General features: G+C 43.0%; 1 protein-coding gene across 1 annotated transcript; it reads right to left on the reverse strand.

The window, feature by feature from the left end:
- Window positions 1-3,980: 3,980 nt before the first annotated feature.
- dpp7 (dipeptidyl-peptidase 7) lies at window positions 3,981-19,665 on the reverse strand. Its single transcript, XM_083644052.1, has 13 exons — window positions 19,531-19,665; window positions 17,585-17,717; window positions 17,344-17,483; window positions 16,233-16,396; window positions 13,085-13,220; window positions 12,309-12,390; window positions 11,973-12,139; window positions 9,495-9,555; window positions 8,395-8,513; window positions 7,654-7,810; window positions 6,463-6,527; window positions 6,100-6,170; window positions 3,981-5,196 (listed from the first exon to the last, which is right to left on the reverse strand). Exons 1-13 carry the CDS (start codon window positions 19,612-19,614, stop codon window positions 5,070-5,072), a joined length of 1,506 nt encoding a protein of 501 aa, XP_083500178.1. The 5' UTR covers window positions 19,615-19,665; the 3' UTR covers window positions 3,981-5,069.
- Between the last annotated feature and the right edge of the window lie 3,112 nt (window positions 19,666-22,777).

Here is a 22,777-nt window from a genome sequence, read left to right on the forward strand (position 1 = left end):
GACTCAAACCTCTTGTCTCATTCCAGCTGTCGCCTAGTGGCGTGATTTACTTTTTCTACTGTGAAGCTTTTATGGGGATAGCAAGCAAGCACGTAGCGTCTGACTTTGTGTTTGTTTCTTTTTTCTTCCTGAGCAGCTGCTATTATTAATATTGAATGTTGCAATTTTCCTTCTTTTTTTTGTTGGTAAGGTGGAGAGTGGATTTTACTTTCTAGTGCGAAATGACCTTGGTGAGATATAAATTAAGTGTAAATTTAGCTTAATATATTGAGTTATAGAGTGTATATATTTAACGGTATAGTAATTATATGGTAGAGTGAATTACCATTGTGTTCCCGCCCCCTCATAAATTAGAGTAGTAATAGCTACAGAGCAAGATAGCGGTCATTCCTCTATGTAGCATTGGTTAGCATCAGAGCTGTATTTGTAGGTTCTTTTATGAATTTGTATCGAGACCAAACTCCCCGTGTATATTATGTCAGATGTGTTTTCTTTCCTGGACTCATCTCACGTGTGCCTTCAATGTTGCTTCAGACAACGTTCAAAACTGTTTTCAATCCGTTCACGCTACTTTTGACATGTCCACACGTTGCCGATTTTGCGATTTGAGAACCATACGGTCATGGCCATCAGCGCAAAAAATGCATATTTTTACACATTCAAACAATGAAATGAGAACTGATATTTATTGATAATTATTGATATTATTTCATTGGGTTTGCTCAACAACATGGATCTCTTGATCAGTATGTGCATGTATACACAAGGGCTCTATTTGATTTTGTGACTGATCCCTACCAAGATGTTCAGCATAACTCCTGAGCCAAAGATATGCTGGAAAAACTGAGCAACATTTGTGATCGGTGTTGTTGGTCGTGTTGAATTATGAAAAGCCATTTCTCCGAAGCCATTTCTTTCTAAAACAAAGTCAAGTATTTTCAGAGCTTTTTGATAAGGGTTCGACCGATATTTGAAGGCCGATTTCAGAATGTTTTGACTGAAGTCACTGATGATGACTAGGGTGTGTGTGTGTGAAGGCCAGAAAACAGTGCTGGGAACACTCCGCCCGGCCACAGTCCCGCCTCCCGGGTTTTTCTCCCCAATCGTACTCGGCCAATTCCCGTTGTCCTGGCCAGTGATCCACCCCCTCTGCCAATCTATGGAGAGCCGTAGACTAGCACATGCTTCCTCCGATACATGTGCAGTTGCCAGCCGCTTCTTTTTGCCTGACAGCGGGGAGTTTCATCGGCAGGACAAAGTGCATGGGAGGATCACGCTGTCCCCCCCTCCCCAGTTCCCCTCCCCCCAAACAGGCGCCCCGACTGACCAGAGGAGGCACTAGTGCAGCGACCAGGACACATGCCCTTAATCGGGCTTCCCATCATTGACATACTGTATATAGTTCTTATAGCTCAGTGCTTCCCACCCGCAGACACGGCCAATTGTGCCTGTAGGAACATCTGACCAAGCCGGAAGTACCGTTGCAGGAATTGAAACCGGGTCTGGGAATGTTTTTTTCCCCTCTCTTTTTGATGAGAGGCTGGGATGAAGCGTTCCCCATGCAGCACCCTGCCAGCGCTTTTCTGCCAGAACAATGTGGACACACGCCCTTCAAAATCATTTTTTAATCTGACCCACTTTCAATGTTTACAGCAGAATTATATCTATCAGGCTGGGAAAGCCCTGAAACAGCATTTAGAGTAGACCATCATGATAAGACACTAAAACTGAAGAACTCTTAATAAAAAATAAAATACATTTGTATTGCAGGTTCTTTGCAGACTGTTGTCAGGTAGCCGTGGTCACGGAGGGACCGGACTCATATCGAACAGGGTACAACATTATTTATTAAAAGCCCAATATTGGCTCAATATATCGGCAAACCATTATAATATCGGTCTAACCCTACTTTTGATATTGTATCCAAAAGACTGTTCTGTCCTCCGCTAAGCACGCTGAGGAAAACGGTCATGGTCAAGTGGATTTTTCAAAATGACGTTTTAGGATGCTCTTGGTTAATGTTAACGATCAAGACTAAAAAAATAAATGGTTTTGTTTTATGGCAATATTTTTGAAAAACCTGTTAAGCTTTTGAATGATTGTGACATGTATATTTCGGGACACTTTGTGTAGTGAGGGAGGCCGTTCTTGTGGCCCATTTCCAGGTTTCCGAAGCAAGTGTGAAAACTGAATTAGATTTGGAAGTTTGTGAAAGTATTGGGGACCGTTGTTCAGGACTGATGTAAATGTGTCTACATATGTACCAACATACATATTATCCACCATCAACTATGATTCCCCATTTTGTGTCAAACTAAAGGTTTTAGAGAGGCTGCTTTCTCATCAGCTATTTTGTTACGGGTGTGAGGCTTGGTTCAAAGTGCCCTAAAGCACCACCATGGGGTCGCCTGGAATCATATTTAACACCACACACAATTTAAAACTGCCTGAAGGGGATTAGTGCCACATGTATTTCAGTTCTGAGTTTGAGTCAGGATTCTGAGAATAAAGTCAGAATTCTGGGAAAAAGTTAGAATTCTGAGATTAGAGTCAACATTCTGAGTTTGTCAGAATTTTGAGCAAAAAAAAAAATCGATATTAAAGTCAGAACTGCCTACTCCCTGCTTCAGTACTGTACCAGCGAGTTTCATCCGCCATTTATTTTCCCATAGAAATTTCGTAAAATGCTTATAAAAATAGTTTTACTTGGTCAAACCAAACGGTTCAGCTATATTTAGAATCGGGAGAGACCATAGAACATTTCACTCGGACCAAAATGTAAAAAAAAACATTGAAAAAATATTTTCTTTAAATCCGCAGTTGTTTACATTTTGACCGAGTGAAATGTTATGCGATCTCTCCTGTTTCTAAATATTAATATTATATTTTTATAAGCATTTTACGAAATGTCTATGGGAAAATAAATTTGCGGATGAATTCTGAGGAAAAAAGTCAGCATACTGTTACATGTGACGTCACTGATGATATTACCCATGTACCGAAATTTTAACATCTGGGGTCCCTAGATTTTCGGAATATCAAAGTGGGGTCACACAAGCCAAAAAGTTTGGGAACCCCTACCCTTAGGTCTGTTGAAACCTACATGACTCAAGTCAAATCCCTACTTGGGGTGAGGTCGACCAGACCTGCCGGTGGACGGCGGTACTCCCTTCAGTGACGACCACTTGACCCCTCGTGGTGTGTTTTTGAAATAACTAGAATAGAGACCAAGTCACACATTTATGGAGATCATGGAGAAACAAGATCGTAGAGAGTAGCTGTATAGAAGATGATTGAGAAATTATTATAATCTAAAGAGGTGGAAATAGATGCAAGACCTGATAAAGCAATCAACCCAGATAGGCGATATCTGTCCATCCACTTTATACGAGCAATACAGCATTGTAATGCATTGAAGACTAGACTTTGACACGGTTGTGGTTGTCCTCTCTCAGACTGGAGATGGGAGGGTGGAGGCATACAGCACCTGAACGTGTGTGTTGCTGTGAGACCGGCATACTAAATAAACACACACTCTGCCTCACACACACAATAGCCACACTTGCCTTGCGCTATCGGAGCACCAGAACATTTCTACAGTGATGTGAATGGGATTTGGTGTTAATTCTATTACCTTATATTTTTACTTGTGGGTTTATTGTACATAAGGATTTTTTTGTATATTGTTTGGACCCAAATGTTTGATCTTTTCATGTCAATAAAATAACTAGCTGTAGACCCACCGCCATGTCTCGTGTCATAGGCTACTTTAGGTCTGGGGAAAGTGAATTTTTAAACGAAAAATCCTGTAACTTAAAATGGTTTATAATGTAGTTGCAAGTATACCAGATTATACCGGTAGGTCAAACACTATTATAGTGTTTGCGGTTAGTATAAGAGCATTTGACGATTTCAAGAATTTTAAAAGTCTCGGATTTCCACAAAATGTATTTATTTATTACCTTAAATACAGGCTGTCAACTCGGAAAACATTTGCAGGAAAAAATTCACATAAACCGCTTATTGGTTATTACAAGTAGGATGACGGCTCCAATATGTCCCACTTGTGTATAAACACAAGGTGTAAATACTGATGTCAGCAAGATAATAATAAACAAATGATCATTTATGACATTGATCATACAATCAACTCCACTTACAAAAAAAAGATCTGCTGCAGTTTGCGTAGGGTTAATTAAAACTACATTGGAAGCCTGCAAATTGACCTGCAAAGAGATTTGTTTTTCTGTGAACACAGCTTTGTGGGATGTCTATGAATGTGGTCACAAACACGCTGCAAAGGCTTTTCTGATTGGATGGAGGAGGGGCATCGACCTGCATCTTCTTAATTGACTAAATTAGTCCCGATACCCGTTATAGCACAGTCTCTGGCCAGTCAGGCCTCGCTCACAGAGTTGTCATGCAGTCTCTCCTCTCTCTCTCCCCAGAGGGGTTTTTCATAGTCCACTCCCCTGGCTGATTCCAACTCGGGTTGGAAGACACTCAATTCAGGTGTCTTCCATCAGTAGTCGACGAATGCAGCTCTCTCCATGGCGCTGAATCTGTGCCCACTCATTTTTGCCCGGTGAGTCGACCCTAATTACCCATTTCGAAAATCCGGTCCTGTCACCGTCTGCTCAGGACCCCTGCCGGTACCCGTGCCAAATATGAACGGTGTCCAAGGAAAATGAAACAGAGGCACATACAGTATGTGGGTTTGCTTTACTGTATGTGTCAGATTTCAAAATTCATCCTAAACATAATATGTATTGTTGATGTCACCTGGTTTACAATAAACACTGGATCTCCTTTAATGCTATTAAAATGTGGAGATGAAAAAGATTAATATTGAACAGTTTAAAGGAACTCCGACTATATTATCATGGGCCTTGCACTTCTTTGCATCGATTAGGCAGTTCCTGATCAAAGGCATTGATCCAATCAAAGACTACAGCAGGTGATTTCATTGATGGCCCTCTTCTAGACAAATCCTGCAGAAGGTCCTGATTATTTTGGGATTTGGAAAGACATATACACTGTTTATTGCCTGGTCTGGTCATGGAAGAGGACTATTTGCTCTGGTCTCCAAGTGACTGTTGTAATCTTGTCCTCTCCATCTTCACCCACCGAGCGATGAGGTGAGCTTCTGTCTTCCTGGCGTTGATCACCGACACTGGATCAGCGTCGTTGGATTCTCTGAATGAAGCAACGACACAGAGCCGTCAGATTTTATTTATGATCTTTCTCCCATTTTCTCCCCAATTGTACTTTGCCATTTCCCCCCTGCTTCCCGGCCGTTGCTCCACCCCCTCTGCCGATCTGGGGAGAGCCGTAGACGAGCACATGCGTCCTCCGATACATGTGCGGTCGCCAGCCGCTTCTTCGCTTCTTTTCACCTGACAGCGAGGAGTTTCACCGGCAGCACATAGCGCGTGACATATATATACTAGTCTCAATGCCAGACCCATGAGAGTTCTTACGCTGATACACTACGTTACTGCATGCTGCAGAGCTCTCTCTGGGTCTGGGACACTTCCCCCCCAGCCGGCTGGTTATGGGAGGGAACCGTTCACCTGGCCAGTGATATGCCAGTGATGGATTCAGTCCTCCCCAATCAGTAACGACTTTGCGATCTGACGACACGGGAGGCGCAGCCCATTTTTCAAACCGCTCTCTCATTGGTGCTACGACCTGTCACTCATTCAATTTCAACCTGCCTGCAAAAACCAGCGGTGGTTGTGAACTGTCACAGACTCATTTATGTAGTATGTGGAGCACACCGATTCAACGTAATATTTGAGTCTGGGGAGAGACTATATACAGTATATACTAGTGCAGCGACCAGGACATTTACCCCACCAGCTTCCCACCCGCAGACACGGCCAATTGTGTCTGTAGGAACGTCTGACCGAGCCGGAAGTACCGCCGGGACTTGAACCCGGGTCACCGGTGGACGGTGGTAGGAGAGTGCTTTTACCTCTACACTACCCAGACGCCCGTCAGATTGTACTTCTGTGTAGAATGCAAACAACAACAGTGCATTGGGTTCAATGAGGCAAGAATGACACTTGAAGGGGGGCCCTAAACAGCATGCTTTACCTCAAATCTAGATGATGGGCTCCTCCAGAAATGTTGATTGCAATCAGTGATGAGCTCAAAGACTTGCGTACCTGAAGAACACAGAGCCAATTAACTCAGAGATCACCTGAAGAGCACAGAGCCAATGGGCCTTTTTCACAGCCACCATTTTGTGTCTAAAAGGCAGGGTAAACACAGGTGCAACCAAATCATTAATTAGGACCCAAGCACTGGAACTGAAATGGATTGGAAGTTGGAAACCCTAATTTATGTTTGGTCGCATCTGTGTTACTTCCTGCATTTTAGACACAAAATGGCTGCTGTGAAAAAGGCCTATTATCAGATGGCGTGACTTGGAGTTAATGGAAGTGAACAGTCTCTTACCCCGCCATTGGCCCAGGGGTCCAGATCTCCATTGGAGAAAATAATGTTGCTGGCTGCGGAGAGGGCTGAAATGTAAGCAAAGACATTATTAGAAATAATTGCTTTTTCCAAGATGGAAAAAAAAAAAAAAAATTGAGAAATGCTGTGAGAATACAGTGCTAAATTCCAAAACAAGGAATCAGTGTTGCCAGATTGGGTGGTTTTCCATCAATGGGGCTGTTTTGGGTTGCATTGTGTGCAGTAAAAATGGGCTTGGGCAGGTGGACAGATAATCCATCTGGCAGCGTCAGGTTAGTGGCGCTTGTTTCCATAGACCTGCAGTTGCTAATGGACAGTTTTGTGTTTGGCGGTTTTTGAACCGCCTTTGGGCTGGAAACCATCAGCCGTGTCTGGCAACACTGCAAGGAATCCTCCATTTGAACAAGAGAAAGCCCAGATCCGTTCACCACCAATATCTAATCATTGGCTCAAAGTCTGCCTGTCCACTAAATTTAATAGAACTCTGGATAATTCAGTTACACAACAATTCTGAAATACCAATTTTACCACAATTCTGTCATTGGGGGTGAAATAATTCCACTTGTTTCTAATGCGGTTTCACGTCTGAAATGTGAGAACCAGTGAATATAAATAATATAACACTGATTTTCATATAGTAGTGTGCAGGGCCCAGTGGGATCCCTGGCTGTATACAGTCGTGTGCAGTGTTCAGTGGGATCCCTGGCTGTATACAGTAGTGTTCAGTGGGATCCCTGGCTGTATACAGTAGTGTGCAGTGTTCAGTGGGATCCCTGGCTGTATACAGTAGTGTGCAGTGTTCAGTGGGATCCCTGGCTGTATACAGTAGTGTTCAGTGGGATCCCTGGCTGTATACAGTAGTGTGCAGTGTTCAGTGGGATCCCTGGTTGTATACAGTAGTGTTCAGTGGGATCCCTGGCTGTATACAGTAGTGTGCAGTGTTCAGTGGGATACCTGGCTGTATACAGTAGTGTACAGTGTTCAGTGGGATCCCTGGCTGTATACAGTCGTGTGCAGTGTTCAGTGGGATCCCTGGCTGTATACAGTAGTGTTCAGTGGGATCCCTGGCTGTATACAGTAGTGTGCAGTGTTCAGTGGGATCCCTGGTTGTATACAGTAGTGTTCAGTGGGATCCCTGGCTGTACACAGTAGTGTGCAGTGTTCAGTCCTCACCGTCACCCCAGTACTGGACTTTGAGCCAGTGAGGTCGTGGGATCACAGCCCAGCGCTTGCTGCAGTACCGCTCCCGGTCTGTCTCAGTGAAGGCCATGGGAGGGAACATGTCCGTCACGTTGTTGCTCTCATAGCAAAGCTCGATCTCTGTACACGCCTGCAGCCAGAGGGAGGCAAGGAGACACAACAGCTGTGTAAAGCTTCTGGCATACTCTTCGCGCACGCGCTGGAGGCGGGGCTCCGAGGAGGGCGCGCGCACTCTGCGCGGGCCAAAACAGAACATACTCAGTACGCAGCTCCAGGCTCCAGGCAGTCTGAATGAAATTGAATGTAACATTCCCAATTCTATGTATTAAATTATAAAAAACGACCCTCAACATTTGGGAAGGCTAAGCCACACAACTAGTTCGTTATAATCGAACGCCATGCTTCAAAGGCAACTTTACGATGGTGAGGACTCAATCACAGCAGATATCCACTGATAGCCTACCACGGAGATCTCACAGGCACAGGCAGCAAAACCCGACGCGCTGATAGAAAAATCTCCATGGACGCGCCGCGCTGCGCTCAGGCCTCGCCCCCCGACATGCCCCGTGCGATGACGTCATAATCGCCGTGCGCCCTATGCGCTTGGCTGGGCGCGAAGAGTATGCCACAAGCTTTAGAGTCCACTATAGACCTCCTAAGTCAATGGAAGCCCGCACAGCATGAGAGGTAACTGGGTGTCCTGTCTGTGAGTACCTGGTAGTCCCAGGCCAGGCTGTTGAAGCCAAGCCCACAGCCAGTGGGATCGGCACACTCCACATACAGACTGTACAGATCGAAGCAAGTCAGCTCCCCGGTAGAGTTGTACACAATTCCTGTAGGACAGGAAAACAACAGCAGTTAAAAAAACACCACAATTAAATGTAGGTTATTTGTGTTATTTATTTCATGTGGGAGTTCTTCTTATGCATCTAGCAACAGCGGCAAGTCACCAGTCTATACAGGGCTAACACGTCACAGAGAGACAAACACTCCCATTCACACGTAGAGGCCATTTAGAATCTCCAGTCCAGCTGACTGTGGGCGGAAACCCAGGAGAACATTGGAAGAACATGCAAACTCCACACAGAAGGGACCGGGAATCCATTTTGGAACCAAACAGGTGATCTATAGGCCTACTTACAAATATGAGCATTTGTATTTTGTTATTTTTCTCTCTACTATTAAAATATATATGAAATAATGTGGTTTTATTTCATCTTGGTAATCGTTTGATAAAATTAGGAATTTATTTTTCCCCCAACGGTGGACATCTTGTTAGTCACCATCAGTCTGAAGCAGGCCAGCACCCTCTAGTGTGTTGACATGAAATGCAACAGAAGCCATCATCTCCATAACTCTAGTACAGGGGTGCCCACACTTTTTCAGCTTGGGAGCTACTTTTAAAATGACCAAGTCAAAGTGATCTACCAAACATATTTATTTATTTATATATATATACACTGAGTATACAGTGGAAAACAGTGGAACAGTGGAAAAACAGTGGAAAAACAGTGGAAACAGTGGAAAAACAGTAAAAAAAAAAGAAAAAAAAATCCCTCTCAATGCCATGCGATCGACCGGTCGATCGCGATCGACGTATTGGGCACCCCTGCTCTAGTACATACCCATCATTGTTCAATATTCTCTCAAATATATACGGTAGACCCTAATGTGAAATATGTAGTGTGATTTTGTCAGCCAAGGACTTAAGTTACCTACTATCCTTCAAAAAAGCATCTGAATTATTTTTCATTTTGGGCTAATAACCGAATTATGATGGGTATGTTATAGAACAATGAGTCCACTTCCTTTACCTGCAGTGTTTCGGAGGTTCAGCAGCAGATCAGATCCACTCAGCATAGTGTCACACGCCACCTGGTGGAGCAAGTCATCGTCATTAATGACACATTACATTACATTACATTACATCATTTGACATCATTTATCCAAAGCGACTTACAATAACACATTTCTGTCAGCAATAGAGAAATCAACTATGGAACACAGTCTATGACAGCTACAACTTCTGAAGGAAGTAGTGGAGGGGGGGGGCGAGGCGTCCTGCACTGGTGGAGGAGCGGAGGGAGCGGTGAGAGGTTTGGAACACCTGGCCATAGATTGTAGGTACAGAGGAGATGTCTGGTGGTGATTGAACTGCCCTATAGGCCAGAACCAGTGTCTTGAATTTGATGCGTGCCGAGATGGGAAGCCAGCGAAGGTCCCGGAAGAGGGGAGTGACATGAGGACACATCACTCCGGTCATAACATGATATATTAGCAAAGGATTACAAGGATGCAGCCCAGGGCCTGTTGTGGGCGTGGCTTGCCCTCTCGGGGATACGTTTGCCTTTACTGTCTGAAATGTAATACAAGGCACAATGCACACTTTCATGTTTTCTGCATTTGTTACATAGCGTGTATATTGATCTTTTAAATAATATAAGTTTCCCTTACCTTAATATAACCTTATAATAACCTTATAATATATATATAACCTTATAATATTACATTACCTTAATATAAGTTTCCATTTCCCTTTAATAATATTCTGTTAAAGATTAAGGCTGAAACCTGTTACGGTACTTGCTCCTTATTTATTTATATTACTTTCTTTTCTTTTTCTGGGCACTTGTGTTTTTCCGATTCCCCCCCCCCCATTTTCTCCCCAATTGTACTTGGCCAATTTCCTGCTGCCCAGGTCGCTGCTCCACCCTCTGCAGAGCCGTAGACTAGCACCACGCTTCCTCCGACACACGCGCAGTTGCCAGCCGCTTCTTTTCACCTGACAGCGGGTGCTTCACCGGTAGGACGTACTGTAGCACGTGGGAGGATCATCACGCTATTTCGACCAGTTTCCCTTCCCCCCCGAACAAGCGCCCCGACCGACCAAAGGAGGCGCTAGTGCAGCGACCAGGACAAATACCCTCAATCCGGCTTCCCACCCGCAGCCACCAGCCAATCGTGCCTTTATGGGTGCCCGACCAAGCCGGAGGTAACACGGGGATGTGAACCTGCGACCCTCGTGTTGGTGGGCAGGGAATCTACCGCTACACTGCCGGGACGCCCATATTCTATTATTGTTTAGTGGATTAATAGCTTTACTATTTGCTGCTCCAACGAGCCAGTTTCCCCACGGGCATCAGTAAAGTTTCAACTTATCTTAAACCTATTTAAACTTGGTAACAGGTTGGTAAGACAGTTTACTGTGTCACAGTAAACCTATTTAAACTGGGTAACAGGTTGGTAAGACAGTTTACTGTGTCACAGTAAACCTATTTAAACTTGGTAACAGGTTGGTAAGACAGTTTACTGTGTCACAGTAAACCTATTTAAACTTAGTAACAGGTTGTTACTTGGTAAGACAGTTTACTGTGTCACAGTAAACCTATTTAAACTTAGTAACAGGTTGTTACTTGGTAAGACAGTTTACTGTGTCACAGTAAACCTATTTAAACTTAGTAACAGGTTGTTACTTGGTAAGACAGTTTACTGTGTCACAGTAAACCTATTTAAACTTAGTAACAGGTTGTTACTTGTTAAGACAGTTTACTGTGTCACAGTAAACCTATTTAAACTTGGTAACAGGTTGGTAAGACAGTTTACTGTGTCACAGTAAACCTATTTAAACTTAGTAACAGGTTGTTACTTGGTAAGACAGTTTACTGTGTCACAGTAAACCTATTTAAACTTAGTAACAGGTTGTTACTTGGTAAGACAGTTTACTGTGTCACAGTAAACCTATTTAAACTTAGTAACAGGTTGTTACTTAGTAAGACAGTTTACTGTGTCACAGTAAACCTATTTAAACTTAGTAACAGGTTGTTACTTGGTAAGACAGTTTACTGTGTCACAGTAAACCTATTTAAACTTAGTAACAGGTTGTTACTTGGTAAGACAGTTTACTGTGTCAGAGTAAACCTATTTAAACTTGGTAACAGGTTGGTAAGACAGTTTACTGTGTCACAGTAAACCTACTTAAACTTGGTAACAGGTTGTTACTTGGTAAGACAGTTTACTGTGTCACAGTAAACCTATTTAAACTTGGTAACAGGTTGGTAAGACAGTTTACTGTGTCACAGTAACCTACATTTGGAAAACAAATCTACCTCAGACTATTTCCTTTTACTTATAACATTACTGAATGGACCTACACGCACACCACTACACGCACACCACACTTTCTCAGTTCTCTCTCTTTTTCCATTGTTGTTATAAATTATATTTAGGCATTATTCTTCAGCCACTTCTCTGATGCAGAATGGTGACACATGATTTGAGTTTGTTTTCTCTACCTTGACGGGGTTGGCCGGCAAGCTGCCCCAGAAGTGAGTGCTGTAGGGGTAATCCAGCATAGCCATGAGGGTGAAGGCGTTCCTCAGCAGGCCGTTCAGCTGGTGGATGTCTTTAGGAGAGGATGGAGCCTTACACAGGGAGAACTCCCACTGGATACGACTGTAATCTGCGGGAAGCCAACAGGACTAGCTTAAAACCTTCCACACTTTCCATTTCCAGACTTTCCTTGAATGGATTTGGTCGGTGTTGTTTAATATGGATTTTCAGACAGGCCAGAGCCTGTGCTGCTAGAGATGTGCATTTCTCTAGTCTATATATTCTACTGCAACATTTACCTTGCTGTTCAGCTAATTCTTGTAGCTGCTGGAAAGCTCCTCTCACAGCATCTCTGCATTCTGGGGCGTAGCTCTCAAAATCCTTTGCAAAATAAATAAATACAATTGAATGAATTTTGTTTTTTAATTAAATTATATATATATATATATATATATATATATATATATATATATATATATATATATATATATATATATACATACATATACATATACACACACGTGTGTATATAGAGGCAGCACACACACCATGGTCTGGCATATACGTGTGTGTGTGTGTGTGTGTGTGTGTGTGTGTGTGTGTGTGTGTGTGTGTGTGTGTGTGTGTGTGTGTGTACCACAGAGTGGGGCTGCAGCAGAGAAAAAGGTCTCATCCCCGGCACGCTAATGGAGACGGCGTAGAAGATTCACCCCGTTTGCCCAAATGTAATTGTGTGTCCCATAGACTGTGTGTCCCCCTTTAGTCTCTGTGTCCCTTTGGTCTCTGAAGAGACATCTTCACACATTCACAGTGAATCCAAGCTTAAAGAGTGCAATCCAAAAGTGTCTCCCAAGAGACTGATGGAAAATAAGTCAGCGGTGTAGAATACACTTAATAGAATCTGCATTTAGTTGTCGACGTTTCAGTCTGCAGACCTACGGCAGGCAAGCCTACGTACTGTACATGCATGTCACTCACTGTGATCTCCCCTAAGTGAATGGTCTGCAGACTGGACCATTGAATGCTAAACCTCCAGTCAGCTGCATGCTTCTGTCTCCACATTCACTCAGCTTACAGATGTAACGTCCCGGAAGAACTGCCTGGAGTCTCCCAGCCCAGCCGTTGACAGTACGGGGGCGCTGGCGGCCAGGGCTCCGGCCACAACGTTGGGATACTTCAGCCTCATGTAGACAGACAGCATCCCTCCATAGCTGCGGGGCAGAGAGAGATGGATCATGGGACAACATCAAACAATTATTCAAATGATAAGAATTGACTTATTCTATCGTTTTAGAAAATGTTCTTTTGGGCTTGGGAGAAGCTGAGGAATAACTGGGTCAGCACAGCAGCACCACCCAGTGGCCACTTATCAATAATCCCATCTCAAAGTAAAGGGAACCTCCCCTTTAGGCCGCTTCATAATTCCAAGAGTGAAAGCGTAAGATGCAGGCTCAGATCACTCAGTGGTGAAAGCCAGTACTGCAGCCAGTGTTCGGTCTGGCTGAAAGTGTAACAAGCAGGCTCATATCACTCAGTGAAACCCAGTACTGCAGCCAGTGTGAAGTCTGGCATCATATTTGATGTGTGCGTGTTCTTACTGGGGTTTGACGGATAGGGCTTTCTGAAGGCTGATACAGAGGACCGACACAAATGTCCACCCTCTGGACTTGTGGACTGAGCCCTCGCGGACTTCAGTCTACAGGTGCAATGATTGATCGATCGATCGACAGAAAATTAATCGACAACTGTTTGGATTAAAAAATAAAAAATAAAAAGTCAAAATGATCAGATTCCAGCTTCTAAAATGTGAATATTTTTCTGGTTTATTTACTCCTCTATGACAATAAACTGACTATCTTTACGGTTGTGGACAAAATAAGACGTGTGAGGACGTCATCTTAGGCTTCGGCAAACACTGAACTGAACATTTCTCACCATTTTCTGACATTTTATAAACCAAACAACTAATCGATTATTAATGAAGAAAATAATCGACAAATTAGTCGATAATGAAAATAATGGTTAGCTGCAGCCCTACTTCAGTCATACGTACAGTGGCGTGTTCATTCAACGTCATCATGTCAAGCCTGCGAGGGCGAGAAGACTGCCAGGGTATAAATAAGCTGCTGATAGACAGGCCTAGACTGAGACTACAATAATAACATGCATTTTTCTTACCACTATGGCCTGTACTTCTACATATTTCTGCGTCATGATGTGGGTGAATATTTTTTCTCGTCTACATGATCCAAGGAACATTTGAATAAAGTAATTGTTTTACACATTCATAATAAGTTATTTTTATTTTTTTGTTCTGCAAGCGGGAAAAACTACAACGCCACGTCCGTATTGCAATGAATTGTGGGTAATCAAATCAGTGAAGTGTGCGTGGTGAAGTCTGCAAAAAGACCGCTTGAGGCCCTCTTGATGATGTATTGTGGATTTGGAGCCCGCAGCTCTCACAGACTGCCCGGGAACGCGCCTGTAAAGTCCGCCAATCTGCAACTGCAGCGAAGTCCAGATGTTTGGATCGGGCCAGATATTATGCGATTGAATCAATAGAGAGCCGCAGGGATGACGTATTTTTGTAGGCTGAATGCGGAAGTCCCGAACTTCCTGGTTCTTCACTGTTTCTGTCTATGGGATTTTTTAATGGGTTTTTGGCGCGATGCTTCAAATAATGTCTGTGGGCAACACAAGTTTAATCAAACGCGAACCAAGGTTCAGCGGGATAATCTTCACACATGAGGACCACTTTCATGAGTTTTGAAGCGTAACTGCGAGCCCTAGAGGTAAAAAGCTTGTGCTAAGCTAATCCAGAACTACACACTAGGGCTGCACGATTTATCGTATTTTCATCGTCATCGCGATATGAAAATGCGCGATGAACACATCGCAAAAGTCACGTGTTATCGCAAAAAAAAAAAAAAAAAAAAAATTTTTTTTACAGTGCACATGAACGCAACATGCAAGATACCGGCTGAATAAGTGTCCAAATGTTCATGTCATTCTGGCCAATACTCCACTTCTGTTATAACATTTCAGTCTGGAATATGGAATATCTTTCAATAATCGTTATGACTAAAAGGCTAAAAGTAATCTCATGTGTAAGAAATGACTGTTCTACATTGAAGTAAAAATGTAAATAATTAACTTGTTGGTTTTGGATTTTTTTTAGCTTCAAGAGTGCATTTTTGTTCGTATGACCCTCAACACAGGCTTTGAGAATCCCGTGCCACTTACTGATACGTATGCTTAAATTAACACACTCGTATTGCAAATTGAATTTAGGCCCTCACTGTAATACTTCAGAAGTTGAATTTGAAGTTCAGCATTAATACATTTGTAATTTTTTGTCTTAGATTTACCTTTGTGTGTTATTGCAATATAAAACTACATAATTGAGAATCGATTCTAGATTGTGGAATCGAGAATCGTTGGAATTGAGAATCGATTCTGGAATCGGATCGTGACCCCAGGAATCGGAATCGGATCGGATCGTGGCTTAGCCGGATCGGAGCACCCCTACCCATTAATTATTTTTTTTATAGCATTTTTTTATTTATCGCAGGTCATATCGTCATCGCAATATTGAACAGTGTTATCGCACATCGCAGCTTTTCCTCATATCGTGCAGCCCTACTACACACAGTGTCGCATAGGCGAGAGAGAACTGTGTGTGACCGAAGGCGCGAGAGAAAGAATTTCCGCGTTCACTCGTGATGACGTATAATATCCGCGTCGACATTGTAGTCTCATTTAGCCGTTTGCTAGCTAGCCACCCTTTTAACGGCACATAAAAGCTTCAAAACTCATAAAAGTGGTCTTCATGTGTGAAGATGATGTTACTAAACACTGGTTCGCGTTTGATTAAGCCAGCGTTGCCCAGAGAGATTATTAGAAGCATCGCGCCAAAAACCCATTCAAAACTCCCATAGGCGAAAACTGTGAAGAACCAGGGCTGTTGTTAGCATCGATGATTTCCGGACTCGTTACTGCGGCTCTCTATAAGAGGCACTTTGTGCAGATATTCAATACATTTACATAATACTTAATATAATTACATTGTATTCTTGTCATGGTGGAAAAGACCCTGAAATATTTGGACCATGGGACATAAATTGTAAACATACTTGTGTGGAGTCCAATCAAAACGTCAGGTTAAGGGCTTCCCATAGACAATCAATTTAATGAAAGACCAAAATCGGCCCGATGGATCTTACCTGCCCCCGAACACGATGACAGGACAGGCTGCGGCGGCTAGCTGCTGTTTCAGCTCGGCGATCATGAGCGCGTAGTCGGCGAGGGCCTGCTCCACGGTCAGCAGGCCCACCTGGGGGATGTTGAAGGACTCCTGGTCAAACGGGAGGGATTTGCCGTAGTACCTCTGTCAGGCAGACAGGGGGGTGTCAAGCTTAGTCGAGCATTCAAAACAAGACGATGATGTCACACTTCAGTTCATACAAGTTCAGCGGCTTCCTGACTGGCAGACATGCGCCGCTATTCAAGAACTGCCCCAAGTTCTGCAATGGTCACGAGTTGCATGTGACTATTTGTCTTCTGGTCACATTGACTGATGAATCTGTATCTGTGGGTTTACTTTTTTATGCCACCTGGAATTGAATTTGAGACTAATTTAACAAATAAAACAAAGAAAAACAACTGGCAAAACCGGTCTATTTTGTTTGAACATGACTAATGAAAGCTGTGAAGTAATGTTCACAATTTTAACAGCTAGTTTTTTTTTCCATGATGGTCAGTTTCACTGCAGAAGTGGCTGGCAGTTTGGACTTGGAGGGTGGTGAGGTGGTCAGGAATCAGCTGACAGTGTGAGTCAAACTGTAACCATCCTGTTTCCCATTGCTATATTATTTGCAAGCTCTACTGATGAGCCATGATCGTGTCGCCAAAAAGTGTTCCGTCAAGAATTGACTCTCTGCACATGTCGGCATTTCGCCCCACTATCCAACATTTAGATTTGTGCCTCAGTAACTCAAAAGCGCTGAGACACACACTAAATCACTCGCTACATCACTGTGTCTCTGACGGACACGTACACTCTGTAGCCATATGATATTATTACACTTTGCTAGAACAACATGCTTGCTCACACACTCCTATCCAGTTCAGCCTCTGAGCACTTTCCAAGCTGGTCTTGGTCAGCTCAGATAATGATATGAAGATTTCTCTCATGTGATGAATTTTCTGCTCAACCTTTATACTGTAGGCTTAGTGGATAGAGAGAGACCCCTCCCGTCACTGAAAAGTCACAGGTTCAATTCCCAATGACAGCTCATGTGTCGGAGCCTTGATTGTTAATGTCTGTACTCTTACATGTTCAGCAAATATGACCAAGGCTCTCTGCTGGGCAGCCAACTCTATGATGAACCCAGAGTTGAGGGCGAAATCCCAGATGTCTCCCTCGTTGCCAGTGTAGAAGAAAATAGGCCCATAGCCTTTCTTCCAGTACTTATCTAAAGTGGGGGGGAAAGAGGCAGTGGTGATTAAAATATGCGCATGTATTGTATGGATGTTATACAGGTATATTTCATGGGAAACTTGTTAATGGATTTACCCGTGATCAGGTAACGCTGGTTGTAGGTCCCATTCCCCATGCTGTTAAAGTTGAAGTGGTCCATAGTCTGAGTGAAATACTTCTCTGTGAACTGGGGTTCGTGCTCTGCCTTGAACCCACGATGTTTTCCTGACTATAGAAATGGATAACATGAATGACAGTAGGGAGATTCCATCAATAAGCTCTATTGTAGGCCTCCACTCTACATTACCTCAGGCTGTTCTAAATTTCGTGTCAACACTGCAGTTGTAAGAGCCCTCTCATCGACCATAGGATTTTCGTTACACAATCTGTGTTGGGCATTAAACTCACCTTATTTCTGCACTTTGAAGTCACAGGTAGGGTCGGGTGGGGCAAACTAATTATATCGGAAGGCTAGTTGCGGAAAAAAGTGAGCAGTGGTGGTCTGTCTAAATCAGGGGTGGCCAAACTTTTTTGGTTGTGGGCCGCATACAGAAAAATATAAGGAGTCGCGGGCCAAACAATATTAAGCGCGTCAGTTTTTGCGGCAAAAAAATTGGACCAGAAAACCCTTGTGCCATCAAAAATTTAATTTCTATCTAAATAAATATGTGACACATAGTTTATTGATGCGCTCACCTATTACAATGGGTATTTCTGTCAAATTTTATTTTCCTTTGCCAACAGGAAGACAGAGATAATTTAACATAACATTAGTATTAAACATTAATTCAGTATATCTATATATTTTTTAATAAATAGACCAGGTCAGGGTGCCCAAGTATAACCCATTTTCAATGGTTTTAAATTGAAAAAACGAAATGGGGGGAATCCGTTTTTTTGTTTTTGTTTTTCAGTTTATTTTTCTTAATGTTTTTGTTTTTCCGTTTTTCCCCCGTTTTCGTTTTCGTTTTCCGTTTTAAACTTTGAAACAGAAAAACGAAAAAACGTTTTTAGCATTTTTTTTTTTTTTTTTTTACATTTTTTTTTTCTAAATTCATGGCGGGCCACTTAAAAACGGCCAGCGGGCCGCAGTTGGCCCGCGGGCCGTAGTTTGGCCACCCCTTGTCTAAATGCATTGTAGAATGTATGTACAAGACAAAATGATGCCAGTGCGCATGTGTCTGGACTCTGTTTCCAGGCAACTCGGTGATTCTCGTCAAACTTTGTCTTAAAAAAAAGAACAGCAGCTCACTTTTTTCCGCAACTAGGCTTCCGATATAATTAGTTTGCCCCACCCGACCCTACCTGTGACTTCAAAGTGCAGAAATAAGGTGAGTTTATTAATGCCCAACACAGATTGTCTAACGAAAATCCTATGGTCGATGAGAGGGCTCTTACAACTGTAGTGTTAACACGAAATTTAGAATAGCCTGAGGGTCAACGCTACACACACCACAGCCCATTTAAAGTGGGGATCAAAACAAGAATTTGATTTGGTTATCATCATGAGTTGAGAAACTTTATTAAAACTCACTGAAAGCCCATTGGACGTCCTATCTCTATGGAAAGAATGTGAAGCCAAATCTTTCACTTAAGTTTCCTTGATATAAGACAAACATGCCTAACTGGTAGACACGGCTTTTTCCTGAATGAATGGTTTTACTCTTAAATTCGGCATAACGTCGGAACTTTTACAGTACTTCATTAAAACCTTGTATAACTGGTTAGCAGTTGCAAACCCTCACACCAAATACACCCCCCCCCCCCCCCCCCTCCCTCTGGACACACACACGCACGCACGCGCACACGCACGCACACACACACGCACACACACACACACACACACACACACACACACACACACACACACACACACACACACACACACACACACACACACACACCGAATTTACAACGATTCAGTGACATATTCTGCCAAGTAGGGTACATTGAATTGCAAGATTTTTGAATGGGGTTTGGTTTCACTAGCCACAGCGGAACAAGATATTTTAGAGAGAGAAAACTTTGGAGTAAAACGTTACCTGAAAATAACGGCCTGGCAGTCCCTGCAGCACGTCTGCCCAAAGAGTGAACAGGGTAGCAACAGCAAGTATGTTAGTCATCATGTTGAAAGGTAGTGTGACCACAGCTACATTCACCTCTGCTTGCACCGTCTGGCAAGTGGGTGGCAAAGAAAGCGTCTTTTTGGTACTGACTTTATCTGCCCCTAGCGCGCCTGCGCCAAATAAATGTCACATGACTTGTGTGTTTTGATATATGCTGCGTTTAAGTGCTCCTCGTAAATTTCCCTTCACGCGTCTTCTCTTCGAGCATTCAAGTGCGTTGGTCTTCAATAATTACAAAATAGATCAAACAAAAATATAATCTAGGCGACATACATACAATTGATGTTTCAATTAATGTATTAGACAAAAGTTGTATGTTTGTTTGTATCAAGGCATGACAACAACAAATACCCAAAATGAGCAGCCTGTATTGAGAAATTGGTTAAAATGAAATAAAATGAAATAAAATAAAATAAAATAAAATAAAATAAAATAAAATAAAATAAAATAAAATAAAATAAAATACAATAAATTTGGGGGAATCAGTGAAGAAACAGAAATCCGTGATCTCGCAGGCTATAGGTTAACACGTAACAGATCTTGGCAGCCAAAGGCAAAAACACAGGAAAAGGTAGCAAAACATGCAACTAAACATGAACTGACAATCCAGGGAACACAATTAGCCTTTTTCACTTCCCACCCAATTAACATTTTTCACTTCCCACTCGATCACCGATTTTCTGTTTAAAAGGCATGAAGTAACACAGGTGCAAGCAAAACATTAACGAGGGCCCGGCACTGGATCAATTTAGATCATAAATTAATTGGAAGTTGGAAACACTCATTCATGTTTTGCATGCACCTGTTAGGCCTACTTCCTGCCTTTTAGACACAAATGGGTTAATGGGAAGTGAAAATTACCCATTGGACTACACAGCTGTGGCTGGCTGCATGGGAGCAGGCTCTTTCTCCCAGAGAAGAGCCTGGTGACACGAGGTTAGGGATCCCCTGAAGCCAAAACATTAGAGCCCTAACATTAGCAGCCCAGTAGTAGTGCCTAAACACTGGTAGGGCCAACCCTCCTTCAGACTTAAGTTTTTGCAACTGAATTTTCGAGATTCTATGATTCTTATAGTTCCACATGTAATATAGAATTATGGAGTCCAGTTTTAAAAAAGCTGATGTAGGAAAGATGAGGAGGTTTTGACACAGATAGAGGAACCTGGGAAGCGAAACCATCTTGAGTTTATGCGACCAATCATGGACAGAGGGAGGATTTTCCAGTTTTCTATGGATTGTTTAAGTTTTAAAACAAAATAATCAAAATTCATCTTAAATAGTAGTTTCGGATCTCTGGGTATGGTCGAGCCAAGATAGGTGAGGCGGTCCTTTGCCAATTTGAATGGGAGATTTTCCAGAAAGCCAGCAGGAGTGAAAACATCAGAGCAAGGTGTGAAGTCACTCTTTGTCCAGTTAATTGTATACATACGCTGCATCTTGACTCGTTTTTGTAAACTGCAGGGAGAACTGTTCCTGAAATGGAACTGTATCCTACACCTGTGATGTCACAGGGATGCAAACTAGTCAGCTATAGGTGACAGTCACCTTTTTCATCCCAAAATAGGATGCTTTGGTTTCATGTCTGCCCTGGTATCGGTCACCTGTTTCACTCTCCATGGCTTTGCAGCCCTGTGTCAGTCACAGGTGTTGGATACCCAATTGGAGTGCCAGCTTTTTGTCCTTATTTCTGCCCTGGGGGCCTGTAAATTTTTTGTTTTTTTGTTTTTATTTTTATTTATATTTATTATTTATTTTTTTACCTGCACAGGCCCTGGCCCTGGCACTGGGACACCTAAATGGAATGGAACCATCATCAATGGTATTGGTTACACCCTGGTTAGACCTGAAGTACCTCCTGCTTTACCACCTCAAAACGGTTGCTTTCAACGGTTGAAAAGGGTCTATAGGGAAGGTGCGGGGCTTGGTTGACTGAATTAGGGGTGGTTTTCCATGAGTTTCACAGGTCCCCCACCTAAAAAAAATCGGATTTTATTATAAAGTACAAGAGCAAATATTCTTGCACAATGTTACCCATTTGTCTTGCTGTAATAAGAAACACCACACCACTGACCACTGACATATGTTGTAACTTAGTGTTATTCTGATATAATAACTCCGAGCGCGGGTGGTCGTTGAGCTCTCGACACTGCTAGTATAATTATGTCATGGAGGCAGACTTGATAGCAACATAGGCTTTACTGTGGAACATACATACTACAGGCATGAGTCATCGATGCAAGAGTAATCACTTCAACAGCCCAACATAACAGAGCACAGAGTGCTCGATCAAATCCACCACATCCCCCTTTTCTAGACTGGGACATGGACTATGGATCCAGTTACCTTAACTCTTACTATAACATCATGTGTAACATATATATATTGAATAAACCACTTTGTTTTCATTTTGTTTCTCAATAAACATTTCAAACAAATATTCCAATGCGATTCAATTTCAAAACCTTCTGTCCCTTTTTTTTTTTTTTTTTTTGGGACTCACTTAAAGTGCATAGAATTACAACTCAGTCAAGTGTCCGTGAGATTAGTCTCTGTATCTGGCAGGTCTGGCGTCTGATCGCTCTACCACTTCTGGTGTGGCGTGCAGGAGAGTCGTTAGTACTCACTGGAGGGTCTTGTCGTGGAGGTTCGGCTGACCTGGGTGTTTGAGGAAGCATTACCTCCGAGTGTTCATCAGGGTCAGTGTCTCTGAATAGACTCGGGTGTATCTTTCTCAGATGGCGCCTGTTCCTCCGTAACGTCTTTCCTGCAGGTGTCTGAACTGTGTAGGATCGTGGCTCGTCCCTCTGGTGCATCACTACAGCCGGTTCCCATCCACGCCGTGTTTGCATGTGTACAGTGGTACCTGGGGTCAGCGCTGGCAGTGGCTTGGCGTCTCGGTCGTAGTAGCGCTGTAGGCGGGACTGCAGATCCTGTAGCCTGCTGTGCACATGCTGCAGGATCGACTGCTGTAGCACAATGCTGGTACATGGGAGTGTGCTCCGCAGGACCCTTCCCATCAACATCTGTGCGGGTGACACATCCAGGCCCGTCACTGGTGTGTTTCTCAGCGACAACAGCACTAGATGTGGGTCTGTGCCTGTTTGCAGTCCTTTCTTTAGTGCATGTTTCACTGTCTTTATGGTCCTTTCTGCAAGTCCATTTG

This window comes from Poromitra crassiceps (assembly GCF_964638095.1).
Source record: "Poromitra crassiceps genome assembly, chromosome: 10".
NCBI lineage: Eukaryota > Metazoa > Chordata > Actinopteri > Beryciformes > Melamphaidae > Poromitra > Poromitra crassiceps.